Source organism: Lytechinus pictus, chromosome 15 (genome assembly GCF_037042905.1).
Source record: "Lytechinus pictus isolate F3 Inbred chromosome 15, Lp3.0, whole genome shotgun sequence".
Classification (NCBI taxonomy): domain Eukaryota; kingdom Metazoa; phylum Echinodermata; class Echinoidea; order Temnopleuroida; family Toxopneustidae; genus Lytechinus; species Lytechinus pictus.
In genome coordinates, this window is record NC_087259.1 from 8,519,349 (window position 1) to 8,545,236 (window position 25,888).

A 25,888-nucleotide genomic window follows, 5' to 3' on the forward strand; every position below is an offset into this window, starting at 1 on the left:
AAAGAGACGGATAGCGCAAGTGCATTACTACGTAATAATCTAATCATTAAATCTTACTGTTACAGTTGATTAATAGATTATATGAATGTGTATGTCCTAATACTTCTATGCTGTGGATGATATGAAATATGAAATAAAGACGTGTTGGAACTGATCCATACCTTCTCCCCCCCCCCCCCCCCCTCAAAAAAAAAAGTAATAACAACAACTATAATTTCTTCTTCTCTTTGGGGGGAGGGAGGGAGTAAACCATTTCTAAAGCAAGAAATTGGCTGAAAATTTAAGCTATAAAGCAGACATGTTTGTTTTTAAGACCCCTTTTTATCACAATTTATGTATATGAGAGTAGATTAGAGAGTAGAGATAAAGATTTGTTTAAAAAAACGGTAAAACGAACACATGACAGAGAGAGAGAGAATATGTGTGATGATTACATTTATCACCCATTATTCATTTCCATATCACTGAAAAAATGCTGATGCTTCACAACACTTAGGAGGGGGTGTTTTCATTTTATTTAACTTGTAATTTCAATCAAGCGAAATGTAGATTAAAGTGCAGCGAGATATAGATATGCATACCACTAGATATTTGAGATGCTTGATCTCGTATTCTGGGTAGTAAAAAAATGAGGACTTAAACGAACCAAGAAGAGAACAAACCAATAATGCATATTTACATATTTTGTTGTCACAATGATATACTCAACAATGGACCAAGGTGAGTAAGAGCATTTTTTTCTTCTTTTTTGCATTCTTTATCTATTTATTTTAAAAATCCTGTCTCTCTGTCTTTCTGTCTATATATCTGTCTGCATGTCTGTCTTTTTCTAGAGGCATATTTCTTTCTCCTCTATCTCTCTTTCACTCTCTCCCCCTCCCCCTCTCTCTCTCTCTCTCAATTTCTCCCCTCTCTGTCTTAATCTCTTCTTTCTATCTGTCTCTCTAGCTCCCCCTCTATTTCCATTCTCTCTCTCCCCCTTTCTCCCTTTATTTCTGTAATCTATTTCTCTTAATGACCCAGTTACATTCAGTTCACTGAATTTCCAGTGATTAGTATAGCATTGGCGTGTTTCGTAGCTTAATGATCATTGTCATAATGTGATTCTTTTTTAATTAGCGCAATGATAAAAACAACTTTTGCTAATCTTTTGGCGAGATATTAATAAAGTAAAATAAGTAATCAAGATTTATATTACTCCATTCCCATGGGCTAGATTACAGTGCTTGATTTAATTTTTGACAAAATCTGTTAGTTCATGATATTAGAACATGTTCCCGGAATCGACAAACTGCAATTTCGATTTAAAATACTTTCCAAACTTTTTGGTAGCAATGGACAAGGCACAGTGTCCATTTTTCTAGTGTGGTATTAGATTGCTTGATTATCAAGAATTGTATTTCTTGATAATCAAGAATAAATGAATAAGTCAAGGAATAAATGGTGGGCTCACGGTTGCCATACGCCCACATTGCTGAGCAAACACTCGCTATTGGTTTGCTGGGGGGGGGGGGGGATCTCAAATGATAATACAATATTAAATCTTAAACAATAATACATGCGTCCTGACTCTATGAATGAACTATCGAGTTAAATGAACTCGGTTATGTAACAAGCAGCTTGACCGTTCCCAAGGAATTGAATGACAATTATTTGACGAAAAGGCAACCAACTGAGATCTTCAGAGCTACAGCTGAAGTGAACTTAAATTGACGAAAGAAATGTCTTTATTTATTCAAAATCTGACGTTTGGAATAACAACCATCATGACTATTTAACTTTACTTGTTAAAGAACATCGTTACATGTACAACGAGTTTTATACTTTCCTTATTAAAGTATTCGCAAATAGGCGTCTGGGTAAGTGGGGAGTGTGCATTTCGATGCATTTTTTATTTTGTAACTTGTGTTTCACATCCACGATCTGTCCTCGGCCTATAGGTTTTCATCTTCAGTAGCCCAGTCCAACAAATTAACATCGAGAATGTATGTAGACCTAGCAAAGATTTTATCCGATATGGATGAAATAACATTAATGATGTATGCGTATTTCGTAAACTATTAAAGTATTTCGTAAACTATTTTCAATTTAATATGAGTCCCGAATGAAAACCCAGCCGCTTTTGAACACATTACGTTATTTCTTTATCTTCATTTAAACTATAGATTTTCGTCGAAAATAATGTTGAAAAATTTATGAAAATTATTCTTAAGGTTTCAGAAACAATAAGATAGGTATACCTTATATTGCCCTACTTGCAATTCTCCTGGTAATTTTGGACCTAACTTCGTATTTTAAATCTATTTTTAGCGCATGAGTTTATCTTGCCCCACTAGGCACTAGCCCTACACTTTTCGTTCCTGGCACCAACTGGTTCCCGTCAAAATATAACCATACAAAAGTCAACAAAATTTTGCTTTTTTTTTCTATCAGAAAAAGAAAACGTGAGGAGAACAGAAAAGACAAACTTGACACCCTATTTGACAAAAGTGGCAAAATTGTGACGTAACGTTACGCCAGCCAATCAGAAGCGCCGACGCACGTTGTAATTTCCATTCATGATTTGCGATATCATCGCGCGCAGTGAAGAAAAAAATCAGTAGATCGTCTGCAAGGAGCGGGGACGACTGACGGGTTTTATTTTTCCACAATAATTAGAGGGGAGTCCAATTATAAAGGGTTATATGGTTTCTACTCGTCGACGTTTTATTCAGGTAGGTAGAGTTATATGTCTACTCTTATTTTATGTATATCAGTTACAGTGCACATTCGCGGAAAAAAAGAACGGCATATTTGGTCCATGTCATAAAATTTTACTCTGGAGGGACTTAATTGATCAACACTAGTTCTATGCATTCACATTGAATTGTATGTATCTTTTTTATGTTTGAGAACAATTGTTCTTCATGATTTTGTGTTTTGTCTTAACTGCATGGTCGTTTTACATTGTTTAATTTAATTTCCGCAGTAAATTACCATTGAATTCAGGTCCACTATACGTGAATTTTAGAAGTAATGATGAAACGGAAATCAAATCTACAAGCTATTTCTTATGAATTGATTCTTACTTCTTGTAAATTGTTGTTTCAATTTTAGACCTTTTATTATTGTTATTTCTTTTGTCATCGTTATCATTATTATTGTTGTTGTTATTTTCATTCTTAACATCATGATGATAATAAATCATTACCACCATCAACATAACTACTATCATTATCGTCAATCTTGTTATCTTTATAACTGTTATTGTCATTGTTAAGTTTATTATTTACGTCATCATTATTGTCAATATACTTATTGTTTTTATTGTTATCACTATTACCATTATCTTCATTATCATCAGTATGTGCATCGTTTCATCATTATCCTTCCTCATCTTATTATTTTCAATATCATATTTTCCATTTCAATATGATTTTTTTTTCAGTTTGTTCAAATTTTATCTTGCAAACAAACGACATATTATGTAATAGACAGGAAAATATGACCTTTAGACAATCAATTAAACCGGGAAAAGGTAGATGTGAGCAAAAATTCGCACAAAATGGGTAGGCCCTGTAATAGGGGTATAACAACTCTTTTAAGTAATTGATATGCATGTGTTATCGATTGCAAGTCACATTTTGGTCCTCAAATCAATCGTAATTCTTGTAATTAATTGCAAATTTGAAATTGACCGCTGATCTGATTCTTGTATCAACAAATATAAATTGATTTGCTTTAGTTAAACTTGATCTATTTCTTGAAAATTTGCAACAGCTCCTCCCCCCTAGTATTATTTGCGAGTACATATATATTGAGATTTCTCTACTTGTCAAGACAATTTGCATGTATTGATAGATAGAAAATTACACCTTTCTCTTCTTTTTTTTCCAACAGGGAAATACTTAAGACCCATCATGGTGGGTCTTTCATGGACACAACTGGTTTTTATTTCGGCCATGGTTGCATGCCTCTCTTCGACCAACGCAGCCAAAATAATGGACGATGATTTTTGGACTAATTTCATGTTCATGTATCAAAGTGAGTTGTTGGTAGTTTTGGACGTCAGGTTAATATGATTTCATTTCTTAATTGTCCATCTTAAATCATAAAAACATCTGAGGAATAACTATAATTGCGACAATGCTGAACATCTGCAGACCCATGTAATTGCATTTTTGTTTATAACCTTCTCCATCCCATTCTTCTTTTTTTCTTTTTCTTCTGCTTCTTCTTGCCCTTCTTCTCCTTCTTATTGTCCTTCTTCTTCTTCTTCTCCTCCTCCTCCTCCCCCTTCTTTTTCTTCTTCTTCTTCTCCTCCTTCTTCTTCTTCTTCTTTTCTTCCTTTTTCTTCTTTTTCTTCTTCTTCTTGTCCTTTTTCTCCCTGTCCTTCTTCTTATTGTTCTTCTTCTTCTCCTCCCCCTCTCTCTTTCTCTTTCTCTCTTTCATCTTTCTTTCTCTCTTCACAAGTGCCTACTTATTGGCCCCCTCCCGATTTTTTGTTCAAGTCAAAGCCTTTTATTCTCTATCAAAGGCCTTTGTTCATGCCAAATTATCTTTAGCAATTGCACAATATATTAATGTAAGATCCTTTGTTTAGATATTGGAATTCTGAAAAAAGTTATCCACATCTCATTTTAGCGTAGAAAGAAATGCTACATAAAAATGTTTAAATATTTATTTGGTTCATATTTCATGAGATCTTGGATATGCGTGTGGTGATGGTCATGATGGTGATTTTTGTTTTAATATAAAAATTCGTTTATTTTCATTTCCAACAGAACGAAATGAAATGGAAGTAATTACAGTGACATTTGCATATAATGATATTATCATACAAATATTATAAATCGAGATACATGTACTGTATGTACACAATACTGGTATTTAAGAAGCTAGTTATATTAAGAGGTTTTAGAATATTATAGATCTCTTATAATAATGAACTGCTGGTGCAGGAAACGACGGTCGATAATGATGCACACGTATATGTGATTATGATGATAACTCTCTCGACAAACTCTTGCCCTGGCAAATGACTACGTAGTTCTTCTTCGTCAAATATGCTTCATTTATCATAATACTTGAATTAACCAATAGACATCTATTTCCCACAGAGGGCTATATTCAGCTATTCCATCACCCTATTCAATCAAAGGAATCATGTAGAATTACATTATTGTTGCTATGCCTTATCAGCCTCTGGCAAAATCGTAAAATTTAGAAGTTTGCCAAGAATGGGCCAATTTTTCCCCAAAAGTATGAGTGAATTTTTTTCAAAAAAATATTATTTGATAGATTATGTCTATCGTTGACGTGGAATACCAAAATTTTTTTTTTTCATTTACCCTGAATTTTCAAAGCTAGAATTGTATTTATCTAAAATTTGTCTAAAATATTGTTTATTGATCCTGTTTGAAATTTGTGGCCTAAATTCAGTGTCAAAAAGAGAGAAACTGTATCATGGCATTGTTCAAGTTATGAAACTAGTTTACATTACCTGAAGAAAAGAAAATCATGTAAGAGAATGACACTTCTATACGTTCACCTCAATGATTTTCTACGTGCTGGCCTTGACCGTCCGAAGTTTATTTTGACGACATATTTTTTTCTTCTTTTCTCTTTTGAGACACCATTGATCGAAACGCGAGAATAAACACCGTGGATCGTGTTTGTCTTCGTTGATATTGAATATTATTTGATTTCTGCTTGAGATTGAATTTTACCTGGAGGCTTTTGTTCATTTTGTTTGCTGTACCACTCAGAGATAGCCGTGAACCAGGGAGGGGTAGGGAGGGACAGGGAGAGAGAGAAAAAAAGATAGAGAGAGAGAGAGAGAGAGAGGCTGGGTGGTGCCTGGGGAAGATGAGAAGATAAATTTGCGGAGTCAATTTAGCCACGCCTGTTAAAGCAAGCGATGTTTTCTGATCTTTTGGCCTCATCTTTTTCCCCCCATTCTTCTCCTTATCCATCTTCTCCTCCACTTATGTCGGAGCTCGGAAACAATTAGCTTGATTAGTGTTGCATAATGGGAGAGTCCAGCACTATTTCATTTTGCCACTGGCCGATGACGAAACAACTTCATATAGGCCTTCTTTTGATTCTGATACTGCGTTATATATGAAAGGCACCGAAGTGCACATAAGTATCCCATAAGTACCCTCACTCAGGGCCGTAGCTAGAGGGGGGGTATGGGGGGGTGTGACACCCCCCCAACATTCGTGGCAGTCGGCAAAATCATGTACCAGTTGGCAAAATGGAGGATAGGGGAGAAAAAGAAAGAAAGAAAGAGAGAGAGAGGGGAGAGAGAGAGAGAGAAAGAAAGAAAGAAAGAAAGAAAGAAAGAAAGAAAGAAAGAAAGAAAGAAAGAAAGAAAGAAAGAAAGAAAGAAAGAAAGAAAGAAAGAAAGAAAGAAAGAAAGAAAGAAAGAAAGAAAGAAAGAAAGAAAGAAAGGGAAAGAAAAGGAAAGAAAAATAGGGGTACTAACTTCGAAGAAGGTTACGACTTTTAGAGTAAAGACAACCAATTGGCAAATCCAAGTCCATGTAGCCAGGCTTTGAGCCCTACTAGTCAGCAAAATACTAAGTACAAAACAGATGGAGCTATAATAACACACAAAGTAAGCCCCCGGTCCTCCCCCCATATGAACAAGCTTGTTAGTTTGCAAATTATACCACAATTATTGACGATTTAACAAACACATTAGTTTGTAAAATTAGAGGCAAGACTAGGTACATAAATATTGGGTGGGATGAATTTCCAAGGTTTAAGTTGAATAATCAAAGCCAAAGTATAGCTGGCAAATTATAAAGTGGGCCTATTAAAGTGGCAGAACACTATACGCTCTACCAGTCAGCAAAGTGATGTACCAGTACTGCCCCGTATTAGATCTGAAAAGAATAGAACACAAGACTTAAAAAACTGGTAACTCTGCAGTTGGCAAATTCATGAAGACAAGTCTACAACTTGTAGACTTGTCTACAAGTTTGCAGTTGGCAAAAAACACAAAAATGTTCTAAGTTATTTTTACTAAACATTTTTTTTTAATTCATGGTGTCAGAAGGTGCTTAGGGTGGGGATGGGGGCAGGTTGTGGTTGCATCATTCCTGGTGCTCGCATTGTCTGACTAATGAGATGTATAGTCCTGTTGTATTTTAAGTCCATAAAGATTATGCACCAAACTATCTCCTCGCACTTCAAGTTATCATTGTTTTATGTAGTGACATATGCTTTTTTCATGACTAAAAAGTGATTGCCCCCTTTAAGGCCTTAATAAAAAATTTCCAGTCTGTGCTTACGTTCGCATTGGTGTGGACCGATATAGATACCGGGCTGGTGTTAAATCAACACCCGGTCCGGCGTTTTTGCAGTGCACGAATTCCTAAAGACAGTCCTTAAAATGTCACTTTTTCCGATCTAATTATAACAAATTTTCAGCTCGCGCTTCGCGCTCGCATCACTTAATTAGTGAAATAGTAAATTCCTACAAACAAGCCATAGAATACCCCTCTTCAGGTCTGAATTTCAAAAATTGTCAGCTCGCGCTTCTCGCCTGCAATATTTCATTAGTGAAATACGTATCATGTTCATGATTACAATGACCACAAAAAGAGCTTCATGTGCCAGTGTAATTCTAACAAAATCAGCAAGCGCTTGACGCTCGCATTAGATGACTATGATGAGATACGTACGCACTCCATAAATTCCAAAAGATAGTCCTGAAAATGTCCCTTTTAAGGGTTAAGTTATACAAAAAATTCAGCTCGCGCTTCGCGCTCGCATTGTTTGTTTTGTAAGACAGGTACGTATCATGATTACAAAACTTTGCTTATAATGTCCCTTTTTAGGACTGACTATCAAACATTTTCAGCTCGCACTTCGCGCTCGCATTATATGATCACTAAGATACATATCCGTTTAATGGCACAGTCCTTAAAATGTCTCTATCAGGTCAGTATACCTGGCAATTGAGCGCGCTTCGCGCGCCCACTTAATGACTCTAAATTTTTGCTGGTGCCCCCCCCCCATGCCGTGACCCAAGGTACGCCACTGTTAGCAGTAGCACTCTTGAAATTTTAGTTGAGACATCTTGCACAAAAGGTCAATTCAAAATTAACAAATCTTTGATTTTGATATTATTAATAGGGTATATCATTATACTGCAAGTATAGCAACTACGACACACTAGCCTTTCTATTTTGATCCAAAATGTTTATTTTTAAAGTGCAAATATCTTTGTATATCTTTGTATAATTTACCTTAAAGTATTCACCAAATGCCACTAATTCAATTCTAAAAATTCAAAATCTTTTAGCATGTGCTCACGTTGGCGCTGTCACGCCAAATTTAGTTGGCAAATTTAGCTGGTACACCCCCCCAACAAAATGCTTCTGGCTACGGCCCTGCCCTCACTCAAAAGTATATGGATACTGCCGGCAAGAAATATGAAATGAAGAGAGAGAGAGAGGGAGAGCAAGAGTGTCTAAGCCCATGGACCTATCCATGCTAAGCCCAATCTGCATTGTGAACAAATTTCAAAACTCATCGAACCAATAGAGAGGAAGAAATTTCCGTTATAAATGGGTCAAGTTTGAGCAAACATGCAGAACAAACAAAATGGAAAATGTGGACAGGAATAATTGCGCAAATTTCGAGCTAATTATAAGTTATGATTGCAATTTCTTTTCAAATGCATTCACTGGCTTTTTTTTTTAACGGGAGAGCATTTTACATTTTTATTGTAGGTAAACCTGTCTCGAAGAAGTGTTACATATCACTTGAATGATAGGAAATCGAGAGCATGAAATTCTAGATCACTATAAAAGTTGATTTGACAACAACCTTGAATCTATACATGACCACACCGGAGAAGTGTTAAAACAGCACCACTTTGAAATCAAACCGAATGGCCCGTATTCTGAAGTCGGGTTTAACTTAAACTCAGGTTTAAAATTGTGGTTTAAGTATGGATAGTAAATTGTTACATAAATCTCTAGCAGTAAAGATATCATATTTCAGTTAATTTGGCTCTCAAATCATTAATAATTGTCGAGGAAGTATAAATAGATGATTGTCTTCACCATTCACGAATCAAGAAAGAGCACAGTGAACATAAGAAACATACAACTTCATAAAAATTTTGCCCCTTTTGGCTTCCCATAATTTTAGCACAGAGTTAGACCATGGTCTAAGTTAAACCTGACTTCAGGATACGGGCCATTGTGTTTTAGCACTAATTGATGTTGCATAAACACCTATTTGGTGTAAACCCAAAACAAAAACCAGTGCGGTCATAATATAGATTCTGGGCTGGTGTTAGATTAACTCCGGGGTTATTGCGGTGTACGAAACGTCAAGATTATAATAAGTGATGATAACTAATAATAGATTGTTGTCAAATCCATTTAGCATCAATATTTTCAAGCGCAAAGTTAAAAAGATGCTAATTTGTCAATACTCCACACCAACAAGTCTAGCTAATATATAATTGTAACTAAACGTATATACAACTAGCATTTAATTATAAGAAAATTTGTCTAATATCATATATTCTAAATAATGTCACTACAGTGTTCTATGACCTGTGCACCTGTCATGTTCCTCTTTTCATTTTCAGTTTTATTTGCACCACCCTTTTCTCCTCTCTCTTTCCTTTGCCTCCCTTTTCCACTCTTATAATTTATATCAAAAAAATTTATCCTTATTATCGTTATATCATTATTCAAATTACTTTACACTTTTTGTTGTCGCTTATACGCTCTATTTTGGTATTTTGTAGATTATGTATTTTAATTTCGTTTTCAACCCGTCTCTTGTATATAGGTTATGTTAATTAATATTGAAACTATGTTTAGGGACTTGCCTTTTTTACAAGCTCTGCTTTTCTTGGCAATTAGTCCCTCCGTTCAGATATTTTTATCTTCAATATTTGTTATGAAATGTTATAGAACTGTATGTATTATTTTGAACATGTATTTACACTGTACTTGGATTATATCTTTTGTTTGAACGGAAATAAATAAATAAATCAAATCAAATCAATTTAGCATTGTCTTCAATAGTTCAAGTAGGTCATTTTATTGATGCTTTGAATTAATGATAATAATAACAACGCACGGGGTAAAAAGGAATCACATTTTTACACGTGTTCGTACCTGTCACAAATTGATATTTTAAGCAGTCTGTTCGCTCATGAGCAGCCGATGACATTGTAGTGAACTGTTTTGTTTTGTTGTTAATTGTTACACGGGGTCACCGAACGAGCATCGGTATTTTGAGCTTTATTGATCAAATTTCGAGCTATTATTGAGCTAGCGTGAACAAAAAAGGTAACAATTTTCCATTTTATTACAGAAAGAAGATGAAACAGTTTCTTTCCCGTATAATAAGATATTTGAAATAGAATTGACATTTTTATCAAGCTTAAATGAAGAGAGATTCTTCTCCCCCCCTCTCTCTCTCTCTCTCTGTGTTTTTCCTTTGCCCTCTATATGTCTTTCTCTCAGTTTGTCTCTGTCTTAAATTACTTGTTATGTTCCTTTAGGTCGTAGACCTGTCATCCTATATTTCTTTTTGTGAAACTAGTGTAATATGTCGTTTGGTTTATTGGTTTGAAAATACTTGAGCTTCAACTTCCTATGTCCGTCTCTCTTCTTCTCAAGATCAAACGACGTGCGGGCATGGCAGGATGCCGGCAGAGCCCACGGAACCCGCTGAGATGGAGGGTGACGGCGAGATGACGATGATGATGGGGGCCAAGAACGCAATGGAAGGCGAGTTCCCATGGCAGGCTGCTATCTTCCATCACTCATACAAGGTCTGTGGTGCAGCTCTCATCCACCAAGAGTGGCTCATAACATCGGCAAGCTGTCTGTAAGTATCAAATACGGCCAGGGGAGGTGCCCAAGAAAGGGGGCAACCACCTCCCACATCAATCTTTTCTTTAATAAGAAAAAATGGATGACAAAATGACAGGGAATAGGGGGAGAGGGAAAGCACACAAAACTTAAGACTTTGTGACTATTCATCGATTGACCAGTTTGTAGGAAGCCCATGTCCCAAAATGACCACTAGTATCCACATATATTATAAAACACACAGAGGTCTTTATGTACACTTATCTCACTGGGCTTGCAACTAGTTGTGACTCCGGGGTCCGTTTCCTAGAACTAGTTTCAATAACAAATCTACAATAACAGTTATAAGCTACTGAAATCCTTGAAACTGATTGGCTAATAGTTAATTTGTTATAGAAATCTTGCATTTGTTATTGTAACAAGTCTTTATGAAACTGGACCCAGATTTGGGTAGTTGCAGAGACGTCTCCGCGACGTCACCGAAACATGGAGTATCAGAGACATCACAAAACACTCGAACATGCTCGATTGTTTAATACGTTTTTAAGACTTTTTCTTGTTTTTTGTCTCCGCGGCGTCTCCGAGTGATCTCCATCAGCTGCAGAGACGTTACGGTGACAAATTCCATCCACAACTGCTGAAACATCGTGAAGATCTGCTGGAGACAATGAAAGGCCCTATCTGACCAATGGAGATGTTTCTGTGACCTCTCAGAGACTACAGTTGCGGGGACGTCTCAAACCAAAAAAAAATGATAATTTGGTCTTCCACAGGAGACGTTTCTGCGACATCTTAGAGTCGTCCTTGCGACATCTTCAGACAAGGGGATAAGCACTTGCCTGACAGTCGCGGGGATGTTGCAATGACGTCTAAGAGACTTTTCTCAGTTACAGCGGCTGCGCAGGAACATCTACTAGACGTAGCAGCACCTGCTTGGGGACTTTGCAGAAACATTCCTGCTACTGTTTGGCGAGTCCTTGTTTCCTCGGGATATACTTCGCAAAGATTTTCTGAGATGTCTCCTTGGTTAGATCGAAGAAACCTTTGAGACGCCCGTCAACTGTACTGTCTGAGACGTCGCAGGGACGTCCTCTTTGGTAAGATGGTATTTTTATGGTCTCCTGCAGGTCTGCGCGATGTCTCGGAGATGCCGCAGAGACGTTTCTGCAAATAGCAAAACCTGGGGCCCGTAACACAAAGCTTAGCAATGATCGTAGAACATTTTTCTACGATTGATTCCATTGACTACACTGTACAATCAATCGTAAAAATCAAGCGTACGATTAATCGCTAACCTTTGTGTTACGGGACCCAGGGGCCCATTTCATAAAACTTGTTTTAATAAAAAAATTGCAATAACAGTTTTAAGCTACTGAAATCAATTGATTTAATTGGCCGATAGTAAACTTGTTATAAAAAATATCCGCATTTGTCAAAACAATAAATCGCAATGAAACGAGACCCTGGACATGCTGATGATGAAAACTAGTCCGGAACTAAATTTAGTTACGAACCCTCTGAGATACACGCAAAGTTAGTTGTTTGATGAATTGTTTTCTACCTTTTTAAAAACGGAATACGCTGTTTTCACACCGCGACGGAAGAAAATTCAAGAACACAGTATTGAAAACACGCGTCAAATGGCAAAGAACAGCTCTGGGAGGTCTTTGTCGAAAATTGGTGAACCGGAACAGCAGTTTCGTCATAAGTTTCGGAGCTGACGAAAATTGGCAAATATGTCGTTTTTCCAGAGTCCAAGACGAAAGTGCTCTGTTGATTCACCAACTTTCGACAAAGACTTATTGGTTGCTCTTTGTCATGAAGAGCATTTACAATAGTTTTCTATGTTCTTGAATCCGCTCTGCGTCGCATTGCAAAAAAAAACTCCCTGGCTCCTCTCGGGAACATCATGGAATACATCATGCGTGAACAATACACTGATTTTGTAGGTTTCAGCTACGAGCACCTGGAGGCGAGCTATTCTATTCACCCGCTTTTTATATATAATCAATGAGGCTCGGTGTTTGGAATCTACTTTGCATAATGAGTATTGATATGTCAGGCAACCCCTAGTACTTTCATGTCAATGGGTTTATCCATGGGTACACAGATCTTTTTAAATTGCATTTAATGTATATTTATATTGTATTTCGCTTCTTTACACAGCTTTCAGTGTATAATTACATGTAGTTGCTATCTTGTATTTGTTTAAAGAGCTTTTTCATCATTATTTCGTGAAATGGATATCGGTCTTAATAATCATGATAATGGACAATAGCAAAATAAATTCAGATTGATTTTAATGTAATGCTTGGCAGTTTTATTCAATCGATAGAAGATTCTTTTTTTTTCAAAACTATTGCTTTATCCGTGTCATAATGTTGATATCTCGCTCCAGCCCTTTCCTCCACGACCCAACGTCGTACAAGGTTGTCGTCGGGACGACATCTGTGCTCAAGAGTGACACGATGGTTGAGGACAACCCTAATGTGCAATACAGCACGGTGGAAGAGTTCTACGTGCATCCCCACTACGACGCGAGGCGATGGGCTCACGATGTCGCTCTCATCAAGGTAGAGAAGGCCTTCGAGCTCAATGACTACGTGAATGTCGTCTGCCTCCCGATGCCGACGATGCAAGGCCACTTCCATGGCGGTTTGAAGGCGACAGTGGTCGCCTTTGGGACCCCCATGATGAAGACGGGTGAGTTTAGTTACGACGTCAACGACGGCGAGGATGATGATGATGATGATGATGATGCTACAGCAGCTATTGTCGATGATGGGAGATGATGACGATGACCATGATTACAGGGACGATATACTAGTGACGATTGAGAAAGCACTCGGTGATAAATGTTGTGTTGACGATGATGATGATGATGATGATGATGATGTTTGTGAATATAATGTTCATAATTATGATAAAGATCATGATTTTGACGATGATGGTGATGATGGCGATAATTATGATTATGTTTGTGATTGCCATGGTCATTACGTATGCTAAAGATCATGATTGTGAAGATGATGAAGATGATAATGATGATGTTGATGTTGATGATGATGATGATGATGATGATGATGATGATGTTGTTGATGATGATGATGATGATGATGATGATGATGATTGGGATAATAATCATGATAATTACGGGGAAATTTTGGATAGAATATATTTTCCTTGTTGTAGCAATCAAATCTTGAGCTGTATTTTCATTTTTTTTGTGTGTGTGTTAATAGAGCCCAAATGCCCAGTTGTGGAAGAGGGCGCTTTCGGCGCCTGTGCCGAATTGTGCTTGTCAGATGAAAACTGCGCAGAAAATGAGAAATGTTGCAGCAACGGTTGTGGCCGTCAATGCGTGCAGGTGACAGGTAAGGAGATTTACGACTTCAACTATCAGTGGTGCTGCACCAACAACAGCAACATCGACACAAGAAAGACATCACCAAACAACATCAACATCACCATCATAAAAAATATATGTATTCAGTTTCGCCATAGTTACGACGGAGAAACCGACTCCAGGGTCCCATCTTACAAAGAGTTGCGATTGATCCGATCAACCACAACTATGGAAAGCCAGCAACATCAACATCTAAAATGCATGTTTGTGAGAAATATTTTGTAGATCTGATGTATATTCATACATTAATTGTTTTCTTGAAAATTCCGTGTTTCTTTTTTGTTTACAAAGGACATTGTGCCAAAGTCCTGTAGGAAAACTTATGACATTGGTGTATTTCCATGTAGTTGAGGTTGATCAGGGGCCCGTTTCATAAAGGAGTTGCAACTGTTGTAACTTTGCCATTATGGCAACTGCCATTGTAACCTTGATTTTGTTTGGCTGCTGAGCCCTGTTACCATGGTAGTTACCATTATGGCAAAGTTACAACAGTTGCAAGTCCTTTATGAAACGGGCCCCTGATCAATCGTAACTCTTTGTAAGACGAGACCCAGACGACCAAAGCCATTATGTTATTTCCAAGGACTTATCAGTAGATTATTATGAAGACGGTTTTGTTGGTTTATCTATATCATAGATCATTCATTCACCTTGATTCTACTTGTATAACAAGTCCCTTACATTTCTGTGGTTCTATTCCTATGCAGCGCCACCAACGATGATGCCAGATATGGAAGAGGGCATCAAGCCCGGTGTTCTCCACAAGTTCAAACTGCCACTCCTCAACATATCTACGTGTAGGAGTATGTTTAGCGACAACCTCCCTGATGGGCTCTTCTGCGCCGGCGGGATGATGGGAGGCATGAAGCCGGATGATATGATGCCAATGGGAGGTTTGGATAAGAAGATGGAAGGTGGCCTCTTGCCTTTCCTCAAGAAGATGATGATGATGGTGAAGATTAAAGAAGGAGAAATGGAAGGAGAGGACATGATGGGAGAAGAGGGGATGATGAGGATGATGGAGATGATGGAGCAAATGAAGGAGGATGGGGAGTTCAACTTCAACATTCTCCCCGTCATGGCGCATCTTTTTGATCTCGTTGACGGGAAGAAGGGCGCGGTCGGACGCAACGGGATGCGGGAGCCCGGAGCTTGGTCGCTAGGATACGAGGATCTTATGATGGGGAAGATGATGAAAGGAGAAGATATGGGCGAGGAGCCGGAGGAGGAGCAAGAGGGGGAGGAAGATGAAGAGAGAGAAGGCAGAGACGGTGATATGATGATGGGAGAGAAGGATATGGAGATGGAGAAGATGATGAAGAAGATGATGGAATCTGGTATGGACAAGGAGGAGATAATGAAGATGATGATGATGAAACAATGCAAGGTAAACTTCTTTTCATTTATAATTTGTTCAATTGATCAATCAATTTATTATCATGATTATTTCATCCATCGATCAATAATCATATTATTATCTATTGTTGCATTTATTTATTTTTTACTTTTTAAACTTTACTTTATGCCTTCCATTCGAATGGTTGGTTTCATCCTTGCCTCTTCTCCACGTGACGATCTGCCATTAGTTTTAGAATGATTAGAAGGCATCGACCACGTTATCTGTCCAGCTTTTTAAGGCTCTCCTCCTTGGCAGTGGTCTTTCGTCGTGGTAACGGTTAATAAGGAGTTTTTGGCAATCACTATGCATTTGTTTTCTACAACGCACGAATTCCTTTTTAAAAATTATTATGAAAATGTGCAAGTCCAATCACAGTGAACAGCTAACAGGCTTTTGTCGGAATGTTGGTGGACCGGGACAGCAGATCGTCCGAAGATTCAGACCGGACAAAAAATTGCAAATATGTCGTTTGTCCAGAGTTCAGGATGACACTGCTGTTTGATTTACCGATTTTCGACAAAGACTATTTTGTCATTGAATGTCTTTTGACAAAAGATTCTCTGCGTTAGAGAAAGCGCATGTGTAGATATCGTGAAAAATGCCCCATTACCCTTTCACTCCATCCTTCCTACGTCTGCAGTCATACCAACGAACCTTCTCAAGACGGACCATATCAATTACGTTATTGTCAACGACAGACAATCCGTCACATAGGCAAAACCGACTCAACAGTTGATCATGCAGATAGTACGTCATTTGAAAAAAAAAACGTAAAAGCTTGGTCGGTGTGGGGAGCGTTTAATGAAGGACTTGTCGGACGTTTAATCCGACAAGTCCCGTTTTATCTGAAAGTAACCATAGCAACTTTGCTTCTCAGCCAATCAAAATCAAGGAAAGTTGTCAGATCTGACAACTTGTCCGACAAAATGTTGATTAAACTCTCCTTTGGAGTAGGTTTTGCCGTTGTGACTGCTACATGACCCCATCTACCCCCACCTTAATGTCAACATTCTCTCCTTCTTCAACCCTAGGGTGACAAGGGTGGTCCCTTGGTTGCCCAGGTCAATGGCAAGTGGTACCTACTTGGTGTGACCAGTCTTCCCTTCGGGTGCCTTCACCATGGCTCACCCGGCCTTTTCTCCCAAGTGGACATCCTCAAGAAATGGATCAAGCCAATCTTCAACGGCAAGATGCCCAAAGGAAGTAAGCTTACTTTTCAAATTACCTAATGCTTAAGTTTTGGTGACCTGATCTTGCAAACAGTATCACCAATGAAAATTGCTATCGACTAGTTTAGTTATTTTTGTCAAGCATATACAATCAGTTTCAGAATTCGCTTTATTGCGCTCAAGAAGTTGCCACGACTCTATTTTTATCACATAACCTCAGGTATATTCTAAATCTAGCTTTTATCGGTGATACCAACATAGTCTCTGCTAAAATGTTGGTGCAAAAAGGTTTGAGGAATTCTTCTCAAAATATCAAAGCATCAATCTCTTCTTGCCATCATGTTTTATCACATACACTAAATTAAAATATCACTACGACTTGATGTTTCTTCTTCTTAGTAACAATCGTTATCATTTTTTTTTAATTCTTTTAAACGGCCATTTGTCAAGGATGAACGAGAATACCTTAAGCTGTCGAGAAGAAACCGTGCTTGTTCAAAATGCATGGATGTTACATAGAATTTATGACAAAATCTGAAAAATCATCTCCAATGACCTTTCTCCTACATGAAAAAGGTGTTTTCTCTGGCTGGCAATATGTTGAAAAAGTCTAAATCCAGATTTTAGTTTTAAAAGTTGCATCCCTGGAATGAAAAGATTGACTAATATTCTGTCCTGTATTCAAAAATATTTCTTTGCAGAGAAAATGTATTGCGGCGCTGGTGAATTCTCTTGTGGTGACGGCTGGTGCATCCCGGAGGAACATCGATGTGACGGCCTCAAGGACTGTACCCTGGGAACGGACGAACACTTCTGCGGTAAGAACGGTTGGCTCAATCCCATGAAGCCGACAAAAAAGTGACCTAGAAATGAATGTCCTCAAAGACCAATAGCCACATTCAAAAGAATTACCAGGGCACCGTCGCATAAAGTATAGCGATTGATCGATATAGGGGATGATTTATACAAGATTTTGATTAAGGATGTGAACAATGATTGAATCTATCGGGATGTTTTGAGTTTGTTTTAAAGCTTACATCAAGGTTTGATAATAAAATCATGTCGATGTGAAATGCGAGCGCAGCCGCTGCATGTTATATGATATAAAAGTGATTTTTTTTTGCTTCTCTTACTCAAATTGCTTCTTAAACAGTTGGAGCTCTGAAGGGATACAACCCCTACTTCCACCAGGCCATCGAGCACGAGTCCATGGCCCACAACTTCACTGTCAGGTCCAAGGCCCAGTGCGCCCTGGCCTGCCTCAAGGCACCATTCCTCTGCCCTGGCTTCGATGTCTGGGTCATGCCAAAGGGAACGATGATGCCGGACATGCCAAGCATGGGCGATTTGATGCCGGGGATGATGGGCGACGATGAAGGGATGGAGATGGGCGATCGCGGTGGTGACATGCCGAAGCTGCACATGATCTGCGTCCTTGCCGATACGATGTCCAAGGTCCACCACGTCAACGCGTCGCTGGGCATGTTGATGAAGAAGATGTCGATGTCGGATGATATGGGTGACGATATGGAAGACGAACTCAAGTTTCATGTTCACTTCAAGCTACCTCGCTCGGCACCAATAACAGGTAGGCTTGGAAAGATATGTACTCTGTAGCACATGTAACAGAAACACTTTTAATCAATTGTAACTCTAACTCACAACTGATATCAATTGTATATTTTGTGTTATATTAGGCTAAATTAATTATGAAAGTCCAAATATAACTCTGTCATTTTGTGATGAGCAATGAGTTAACATCATGAATGCGAATAATAAAATTTATGATCTGTGCAGGTTTAGCCTTGCTTAAATTTTACCTGAGCTTATTGGGAGAGAGTTATCACGTTATTTCCACATTGAAAAGAGTAAAGAGTAAACACTTCCAGTTAGTTTTCCTATGGCGAAAACAGCTTATGTCCAATAGAGGTTTGTTTTATTATGAGCATATCAATATGTTCTTTCATAATAAAATATCTGACCATGAATTACAGAAAATTTCCAAGTTTGTTGTATTTGTTATCAAATCGGAGTGTTAATATTTTTTATAAAGGATTGTTAATCATGGTATCCAAGTAATGGCTAGTTAATACTTTATTATAACCATATGATATGAAAATGTTTTAATTCTGATACAGATAACTTTCATTGGTTGGGGATGATCAAATGAGTTGATGGTTAAGCCTCTAACAACATTGACAATATTTCTGACAAACTATATTTACTGGAACTAAGATGGGTGACAATAGATATCCAGAGTCACTATTAAGTACTGGTTATCTATTTTTTTGTATCTTAAGTGATTCTTTCACATTGCTTTTCCAGAAGCTACAAATTTAATTGTTTCAATTCTGTTTCTCCACAGCCCTGTTGTCACCCGCCCTGAACCTGCGTTCCCAGACGGGATTGATCGTCTCGCCTTCCTTCATCCTCGGCAAGAACATCTCCAAGCACATCGGGGATCCTCACCTCGTCCTGACGTTAATCAAGAAAGCCTTGATCGAGAAGCTGGTGATGCTGGCCCACAAGGGGTGCATCATGCACCACGAGCAATGGCCGAAGATAGAGGAGAAGAAGATGATGCTGAAGCACCTGGGGATGGTTGCCAAGGAGATGGGGCATAAGATGATGATGATGCATGCCAGGATGACGCCGATGGGTGGGGAGGTGGACGAAGAGATGCAGATGGAGATGATGAACGCCGTGATGGAGATGAAGAAGAACATGACCTGGGTGAAGGAACACGCGTACGCGCTGCACAAGAATGTCTCGAAGCTGCTCTGGGAGGTCAACATGTCATGCGACCTTCACAACATCTCTAGCCACGTCCACGAGATGCTCCGCAAAGTCCTTTCCAACTTCTCCTGCGGCATGGATGATGGTATGGGCGAGGGCATGGACATGATGAATGGCACAAGCATGTTCGAGATGCTGATGAAGAAGGTTGGACTGTACAACATGTACCACTTGAACATGATGATGATGAAGAAGATGAAGATGGGAGGGAACATGACGATGGGCGGAGACATGGGGATGGGCGGAGACATGGGAATGGGCGGAGACATGGGAATGGGCGGAGACATGGGAATGGGCGGAGGCATGGGAATGGGTATCCTAAGCCACCTCGAAGGAATGATGATGGACAGCGGAAGTTTGCTTGGTGATATCTGGAGTATCATCGGCAACCACGACATGATGTCGATGATGATGACGGAGATGATGATGCCTTCTGATGAGGAAATGATGCCGCCTGAAGACGGTATGATGCCAGAAGACGAGGGCATGATGGAGGAAGGAGAAGACATGATGCCGGAGGGTGGAAAATACATGAAGATGAACATTACTGTGATGAAACACAAGCTGGTGATGAAGATTAAGACAATCGCCGCCATAATGATGATGGGAAAATGCAACAAGACTGGCTATTTTGAGAAGATGGGTATGGGGGATATGATGCATATGATGATGGGCGGTGGTATGGGAGGAGACATGATGGGTGGTATGGTGGGCGGAGACATGATGGACGGAGGCATGATGGGCGGAGACATGATGGGCGGCGACATGATGGTGGGCGGCAACATGACGATGAAAAACTGGACTAAGGAGCACCACATGATGTTCAAGTTCATCATGATGTTAAAGTCATGGCCAATGGGTCATCACACCTGGTCTATCCTGCAGTCTCCTCATCGCACAAACAACTTCCACTTCCGGGCCTTGACATCCATGGGTCCCTACACCTGCGACAACGTACCCCGTGACTTCGGGCTCCTCGCTGTCAAAGGGGGAAAACTTCCGGTGCCTGCTCTGATCTTAGGCGAGATCATGAGGAAAAAGGCCATGATGATGATGAAGGCTGGTGACGGAGAGATCCCGGACGAGATGAAGATGATGATGAAGAAGGGCACCATGCATTTTATGATGTCGATGATTCCACCAGAGATGATGATGACGATGATGATGGAAGGGGAGATGATGGAGGAGATGGAGGGCATGATGGAAAACGCCATGGGCATGGTGTTTGAAATGATGATGGGCGGGGAAAACATGATGGGCGGGGATATGATGATGGGCGGAGACATGATGATGGGCGGAGACATGATGATGAGCGGAGACATGCCAATGGGTGGAGACATGCCAATGGGTGGAGACATGCCAATGGACGGAGACGGAATGCCGAGAGAAGGGGACATGGAAAAGGAAATCCCGGAGGAAATGAAGGAAAAACTTCACGAGATGTTCGAAAAGCTCTACAAAAAGATTACGATGAAGGAAGGACAGGGAATAGCCAGGTGTCTTGGAAAACTCTACAAGAATCCGGGCATCTGGGTTGCAGGATCGCACGCTCTCGTCAAACAGTATTCCAACAAGCCTTACAAGCACGGCGTCGTCATGGAGTACAAAGCAGGTTTGTGGCCAGATTAAGATTACTTACCAGCAACCCTTGTGTATCTTATCTCGATTACAGTCAGTATGACCCGTTTGCTAAAGTCAGGATAGCGTTTCATCAATATTTTTGTCCGACAGGTTGTCAGATCTTACAATTCTCCTTCATGTTGATTGGCTGAGAAGCACTGTTACTATTGTAACGGTCGGGTAAAACAGGACTTGTCTTATAAAATGTCCGATAGGTCCTTTCATGAAACCTCCAAAGTTTTAACAAAGCCAGTCATCAGGGTTAATATTATGGAAAGCAAAATCTGTCAAAAATTACCACTGTATGCTTCTTGTGTTTGCTGGGCTCTATGCCAATGCGTTAATGATGAAGAAAACTATTGTTTTGTTATTTCTAAAATAATGTAGACTATGCGTAATGATTCGAAAGTCAAAGTTGAATATGAATTGGCTTGGCCTATCTAGTAATAGAGATTTTGGTCAAATTATATTCAGACCATGGCTCGGATAAAACCAGAGTTCAGATTACGATATATTGTACTTGCTTTTGAAGCGGGTGATATGGACATCGACGTATTCATCAACACATTTAAATGATTATGTATAGACAGCAGACGATAGTAATATAACTCCCTTAACTTGATATTAAATTGTAAATTGATACATGGATGATAAGCCGCCAAAACCGATAAGAACCTATGAAAACTGTGCTGGAAACCAAAGTTAATATTTGTATTCAAAAGGATAAAAAGGTTTTGCTCCAATCGCAATATCTGCCCCCTCAAGTTTTTTTGTTCTTCTTCTTCTCCTTCTTTTTAGGGGCTCATTTTTGCTTCTGATTTTGTATTGGCCCTTATTGATACTTCACGGAAGGTGACGACCAACTTGCATATTTATCTGTGTTTTTTTTTAACAAATAAGTGTATATCAGTGATGGACCTAATGATGTGTTCAACTATAGGAAAGAGTAAGCCATAAATTGCTCCATCTAGAATCGATTCGTCTACTTTCTCCTACCCACTCTTCAGATTACTCATGCGACGAGACTCACACATCGCCCGCCGGGGTTCTGACGTCACCAATGTTCCCTCTGAAGTACCCAAGCAACGTAGAATGCAACCAGAAGATTGTGGCACCGCCAGGTTACGTGGTCGCTCTTGTTATGCTCCGCTTCAAGACCCAGTGGGATGCCCATTGCATGCACGATAAACTGTCGGTAAGTTTACGAGAAATTGCGAGTAAGTGCGAGAACATTACGAGACAACCTGTACTTTGGCCCCTATTCCACAGATCAGAGACCATTGAAAGACCAGTGGAAGACCAAAAATTGGCACTTAGGCTCCCGTTTCATAATTAATAATTTCTACAAGAAGTTGACTACAGGCCAATCATATTTAATGATTTCAGTAGCTTTAAACTGCTGTTGCAAATTTGCTATAATAACAAGTTTTATGAAACGGGTCCAAGGTCTTGCAGCAGTATGCAAAGCCAGTAAAATATCCTGTCTCTGTGGAACGGCTTCGGAAACCGTAAAAGACCACAACAACTTCCCACGCAATATCGACATCGGAGCTAAAGGATATTGAGAGAGCACTGAAATATCAAGGAAGTGTCATGTTCTTTAAGCAGTTTTCAGCAGCATTGCTCTATGTGAAATTATGTTGATAGATTATTATGCAAGAATTGAGTATTTGAATTAGTAAATTAGATGTTGATGTTACATTAGATATGCTATATCCCAGGTAGCAATACAGCGCTGGATCAACGTTGGGAAAAAAATTTCCAACGTTACCTCAACGTTGGCAGGCAACGCTGCATCATCATAGAAGTGCACGCGCATACATCGTCAGACCAACAATGTCTCCAACTTCGGTACAACGTTGTCCAGCAACAATAATCCAACGTCGTTGCTACTACTTTAGTGATCAACGCCCGGATCAACGTTGAAGCATTGAAGTGCACGCGCATACATCGTACATATTTACAACGTCGTAACAACGCTGTCTGGCAACGCTATTCAAACGTTGGCTGAATTACAGCGTCCGACGTTGAAAAAAATTCCAACGTACGTTGCCTCAACGTTCGTTGGCAAACAACGTTGCATCATCTATAGAAGTGCGCACACATACATCGGCAGACCAACAACATTCCCAACGTCAATTCAACGTTGATCCATCAAGTTTTTCCACCGTCCAACTGCTTTCGAGTTTCCAACGTTGGCTTGTTACCTGGGATGTGTATGCATCAGTGTTAGGTTTCAAAATACGACGTGGTTCTTTGCAACGAAAGTCTATCTAACTACAAATTTGTTGCCATGCCAACAGGTCTACGACTACGATGGCGAATCAGACGATTGGTCTAAGCTGGGTCAAAGGTCATTCTGTGGTTCCAAGGTGCCTCTTGTCTTCCGGTCAAGCGGTCGTAAGATGCATGTCAAGTTTGAATCTGATCACGGCATAGAGGATACAGGGTTCAAGGCCGTCTACATGTTCGTCCCAGGTAAGATTGGAAATAATCCATTCAAAATGAAATAAATCCATTTACATTCAAATTAATCCATTTAGATTAGCAATTAATCTTTTCAGATAAGAAAATGATTAATTTCGAAATGAAATTAATCTAAAAGGAATGCAGTTCGGGGCGAATCTATAATTAGAGTGATCGAAATTACAATCATTAAGATTGATTTCTAAATGCGTTGAGATTAGATATTTGATTTTTATTCAGATTTCGTATTCGTCACTAATCTAAATGATTTAGAGTGATCCAGTCACACAGCGTATCCAGCATATCCAACATAAATGTTCATCCCGATGTCTATTTGGTGTGTAGACGATAAGATAGAATACAATATCACATTAAATAGGAGGTATATCTAATACTATACATGTACATGTATAGGTAGAAAGGGTGGAGGCAGAGGTGCCGGCAGAGGTGTTTTTAATGATATTAAATATATAAGATGAAATAAACTTTTATTGCCGTTTATCCATAATTTTAACAAGCTTGCATCTTGGGTTTAAATTTTCCAGCTGTGTTCTGAGGCAGAACCGACACTCGTTTTTATAAGCTTATTCGCGTAGAATATACTTAGTTTATTTTAGTTAAGACATTTCAAGTATGAATTTGATCAAATTGTCTATCCTCCTTCTCCAACACTATTTCAGAACACAAGATGGATAGGGTGCCTATGCCCATGCCTATGCCTACCGACCCCTCGGATAGGCCTACCAGCGACGGTCGCGAAAGACTAGATAGTGAGATGGTTAGGCGCATGATGGCACTCGCTGACGAAGCCGAGACTTACAAGATCGCCATGATCGCCGTCGCCTGTGTCCTCGGCGCTGTTCTGATCATCAGCATGGTCGTCATGTACCATCATTTCAACAGAAAGATCAAGAAGACTTCGGAGAAGGACCAGTTGAACACTAAATTGTAGATCGTAATTGGTTCTTGATTGAACAAATTGCAATAAATCATTGCGACATAGTACATAGTATTTGTGGTATTGCGTAATGGCATTTTAAAAAACATTTTTAGTTTCATCAAGGCTGCCCGAGGCTCAACCAGTCAGAAACTATATCCTGTAGCGCAGCCTCATCCTTAACCAATGATGCCCCTGGCGGGATTTCTGTTCATGAACATTGTATTAATTAGAACACTATGCAAGTAGTCATTAAAAAAAAATAGATGACCTGCGCACAGTCGGATAGATTCTACACAATACTGTAGTATATCATTAAATAACTCGAAATATCCAACAACGCAAAGTGTGACGTATGCGTGTTTGCTTTATTAAAATGTTATATGTATCGGAGTGTCTAATAATAACATCAAATAAGATTTTTTTTTTTGTAATGGGTAGCAAACAGTTCTATCGGGAAAAATGTGAAACCTATTTTTATTGAACTTAAAATACTGTTCTAAGAAACCCCAGTCAACAACCACAACATCAACAACAACAGATTCTGTGACTCAAAAGTATGAAAAGCTAAAAACTGAACGCATGAATTAGCTTTGATTTTTTAGTTGCATTTGAAATCAATATTCCACAGAGGGGAGACCTTTGAAGGACCATTGAAAGACCAAAATTGGCTATGTCTTACTGCAGTCTCCAAGATCACTGAAATTTGTCATCTCTGTGGAATGGCTCAGAAAGACCCCTCAAAGAACTCTAAAAGACTGATTGATATTTCTTGTCTTACAGGACATAGACAAGTCCTATAGATATCTTTCAGTGGTCTTTCAGAGATCTTGTATGCAACAAGTGATCTTTCAGGATTATTTCCATGGATTTTTCCTTGTCTTTCAATGATCTTTCAATGATCTCTCATGAGTCTTACAGTGATCTCCTTAGAAATATTGAGAGACTGTCAAAAGATCATGGAAAGACTAATAAGAACTTTGTAAGATCATCGAAAGACCGCTGAAATACCACCAAAAATTCATTTTCTTGAAAGACCGCTGAAAGACTGTTTTGGACAATTTAAAAAGTTTTGGGACTCACGAGGACCACGGAGACCATTGAAAGATCCATCAGGAATCGTGAAAAACCTCAGAGATATTTGAAAGTTCGTTGAAGGACCCTTGAAAAATCAAGCAAGTTTCATGGTCTTACAGCAGTCTTTCAGAGGTCTTGCTCTCTGTGGAATGGGTTTCTTATTTTTTATCGGCTGAAAAA

The 25,888-nt window shown here is 39.1% G+C and overlaps 1 protein-coding gene across 1 annotated transcript; it reads left to right on the plus strand.

The window, feature by feature from the left end:
- The first annotated feature begins 2,573 nt into the window (after positions 1–2,573).
- LOC129277709 (uncharacterized) lies at positions 2,574–24,971 on the plus strand. Its single transcript, XM_054913856.2, has 13 exons — positions 2,574–2,714; positions 3,880–4,023; positions 10,644–10,854; positions 13,237–13,541; positions 14,081–14,212; positions 14,952–15,631; positions 16,675–16,846; positions 17,514–17,630; positions 17,966–18,400; positions 19,178–21,220; positions 22,236–22,423; positions 23,532–23,706; positions 24,375–24,971. The coding sequence occupies exons 2-13, from the start codon at positions 3,900–3,902 to the stop codon at positions 24,644–24,646; spliced, it is 4,854 nt and encodes a 1,617-aa protein (XP_054769831.2). The 5' UTR covers positions 2,574–2,714; positions 3,880–3,899; the 3' UTR covers positions 24,647–24,971.
- Positions 24,972–25,888: the final 917 nt, after the last annotated feature.

Excerpts from the sequence above, each read along its gene's own strand:
- LOC129277709 (XM_054913856.2), top strand. The coding sequence starts at position 3,900 with ATGGTGGGTCTTTCATGGACACAACTGGTTTTTATTTCGGCCATGGTT. Across the intron at positions 22,424-23,531 it reads GCATGCACGATAAACTGTCG|GTCTACGACTACGATGGCGA; the intron begins GTAAGTTTACGA and ends CCATGCCAACAG. Across the intron at positions 23,707-24,374 it reads CGTCTACATGTTCGTCCCAG|AACACAAGATGGATAGGGTG; the intron begins GTAAGATTGGAA and ends ACACTATTTCAG.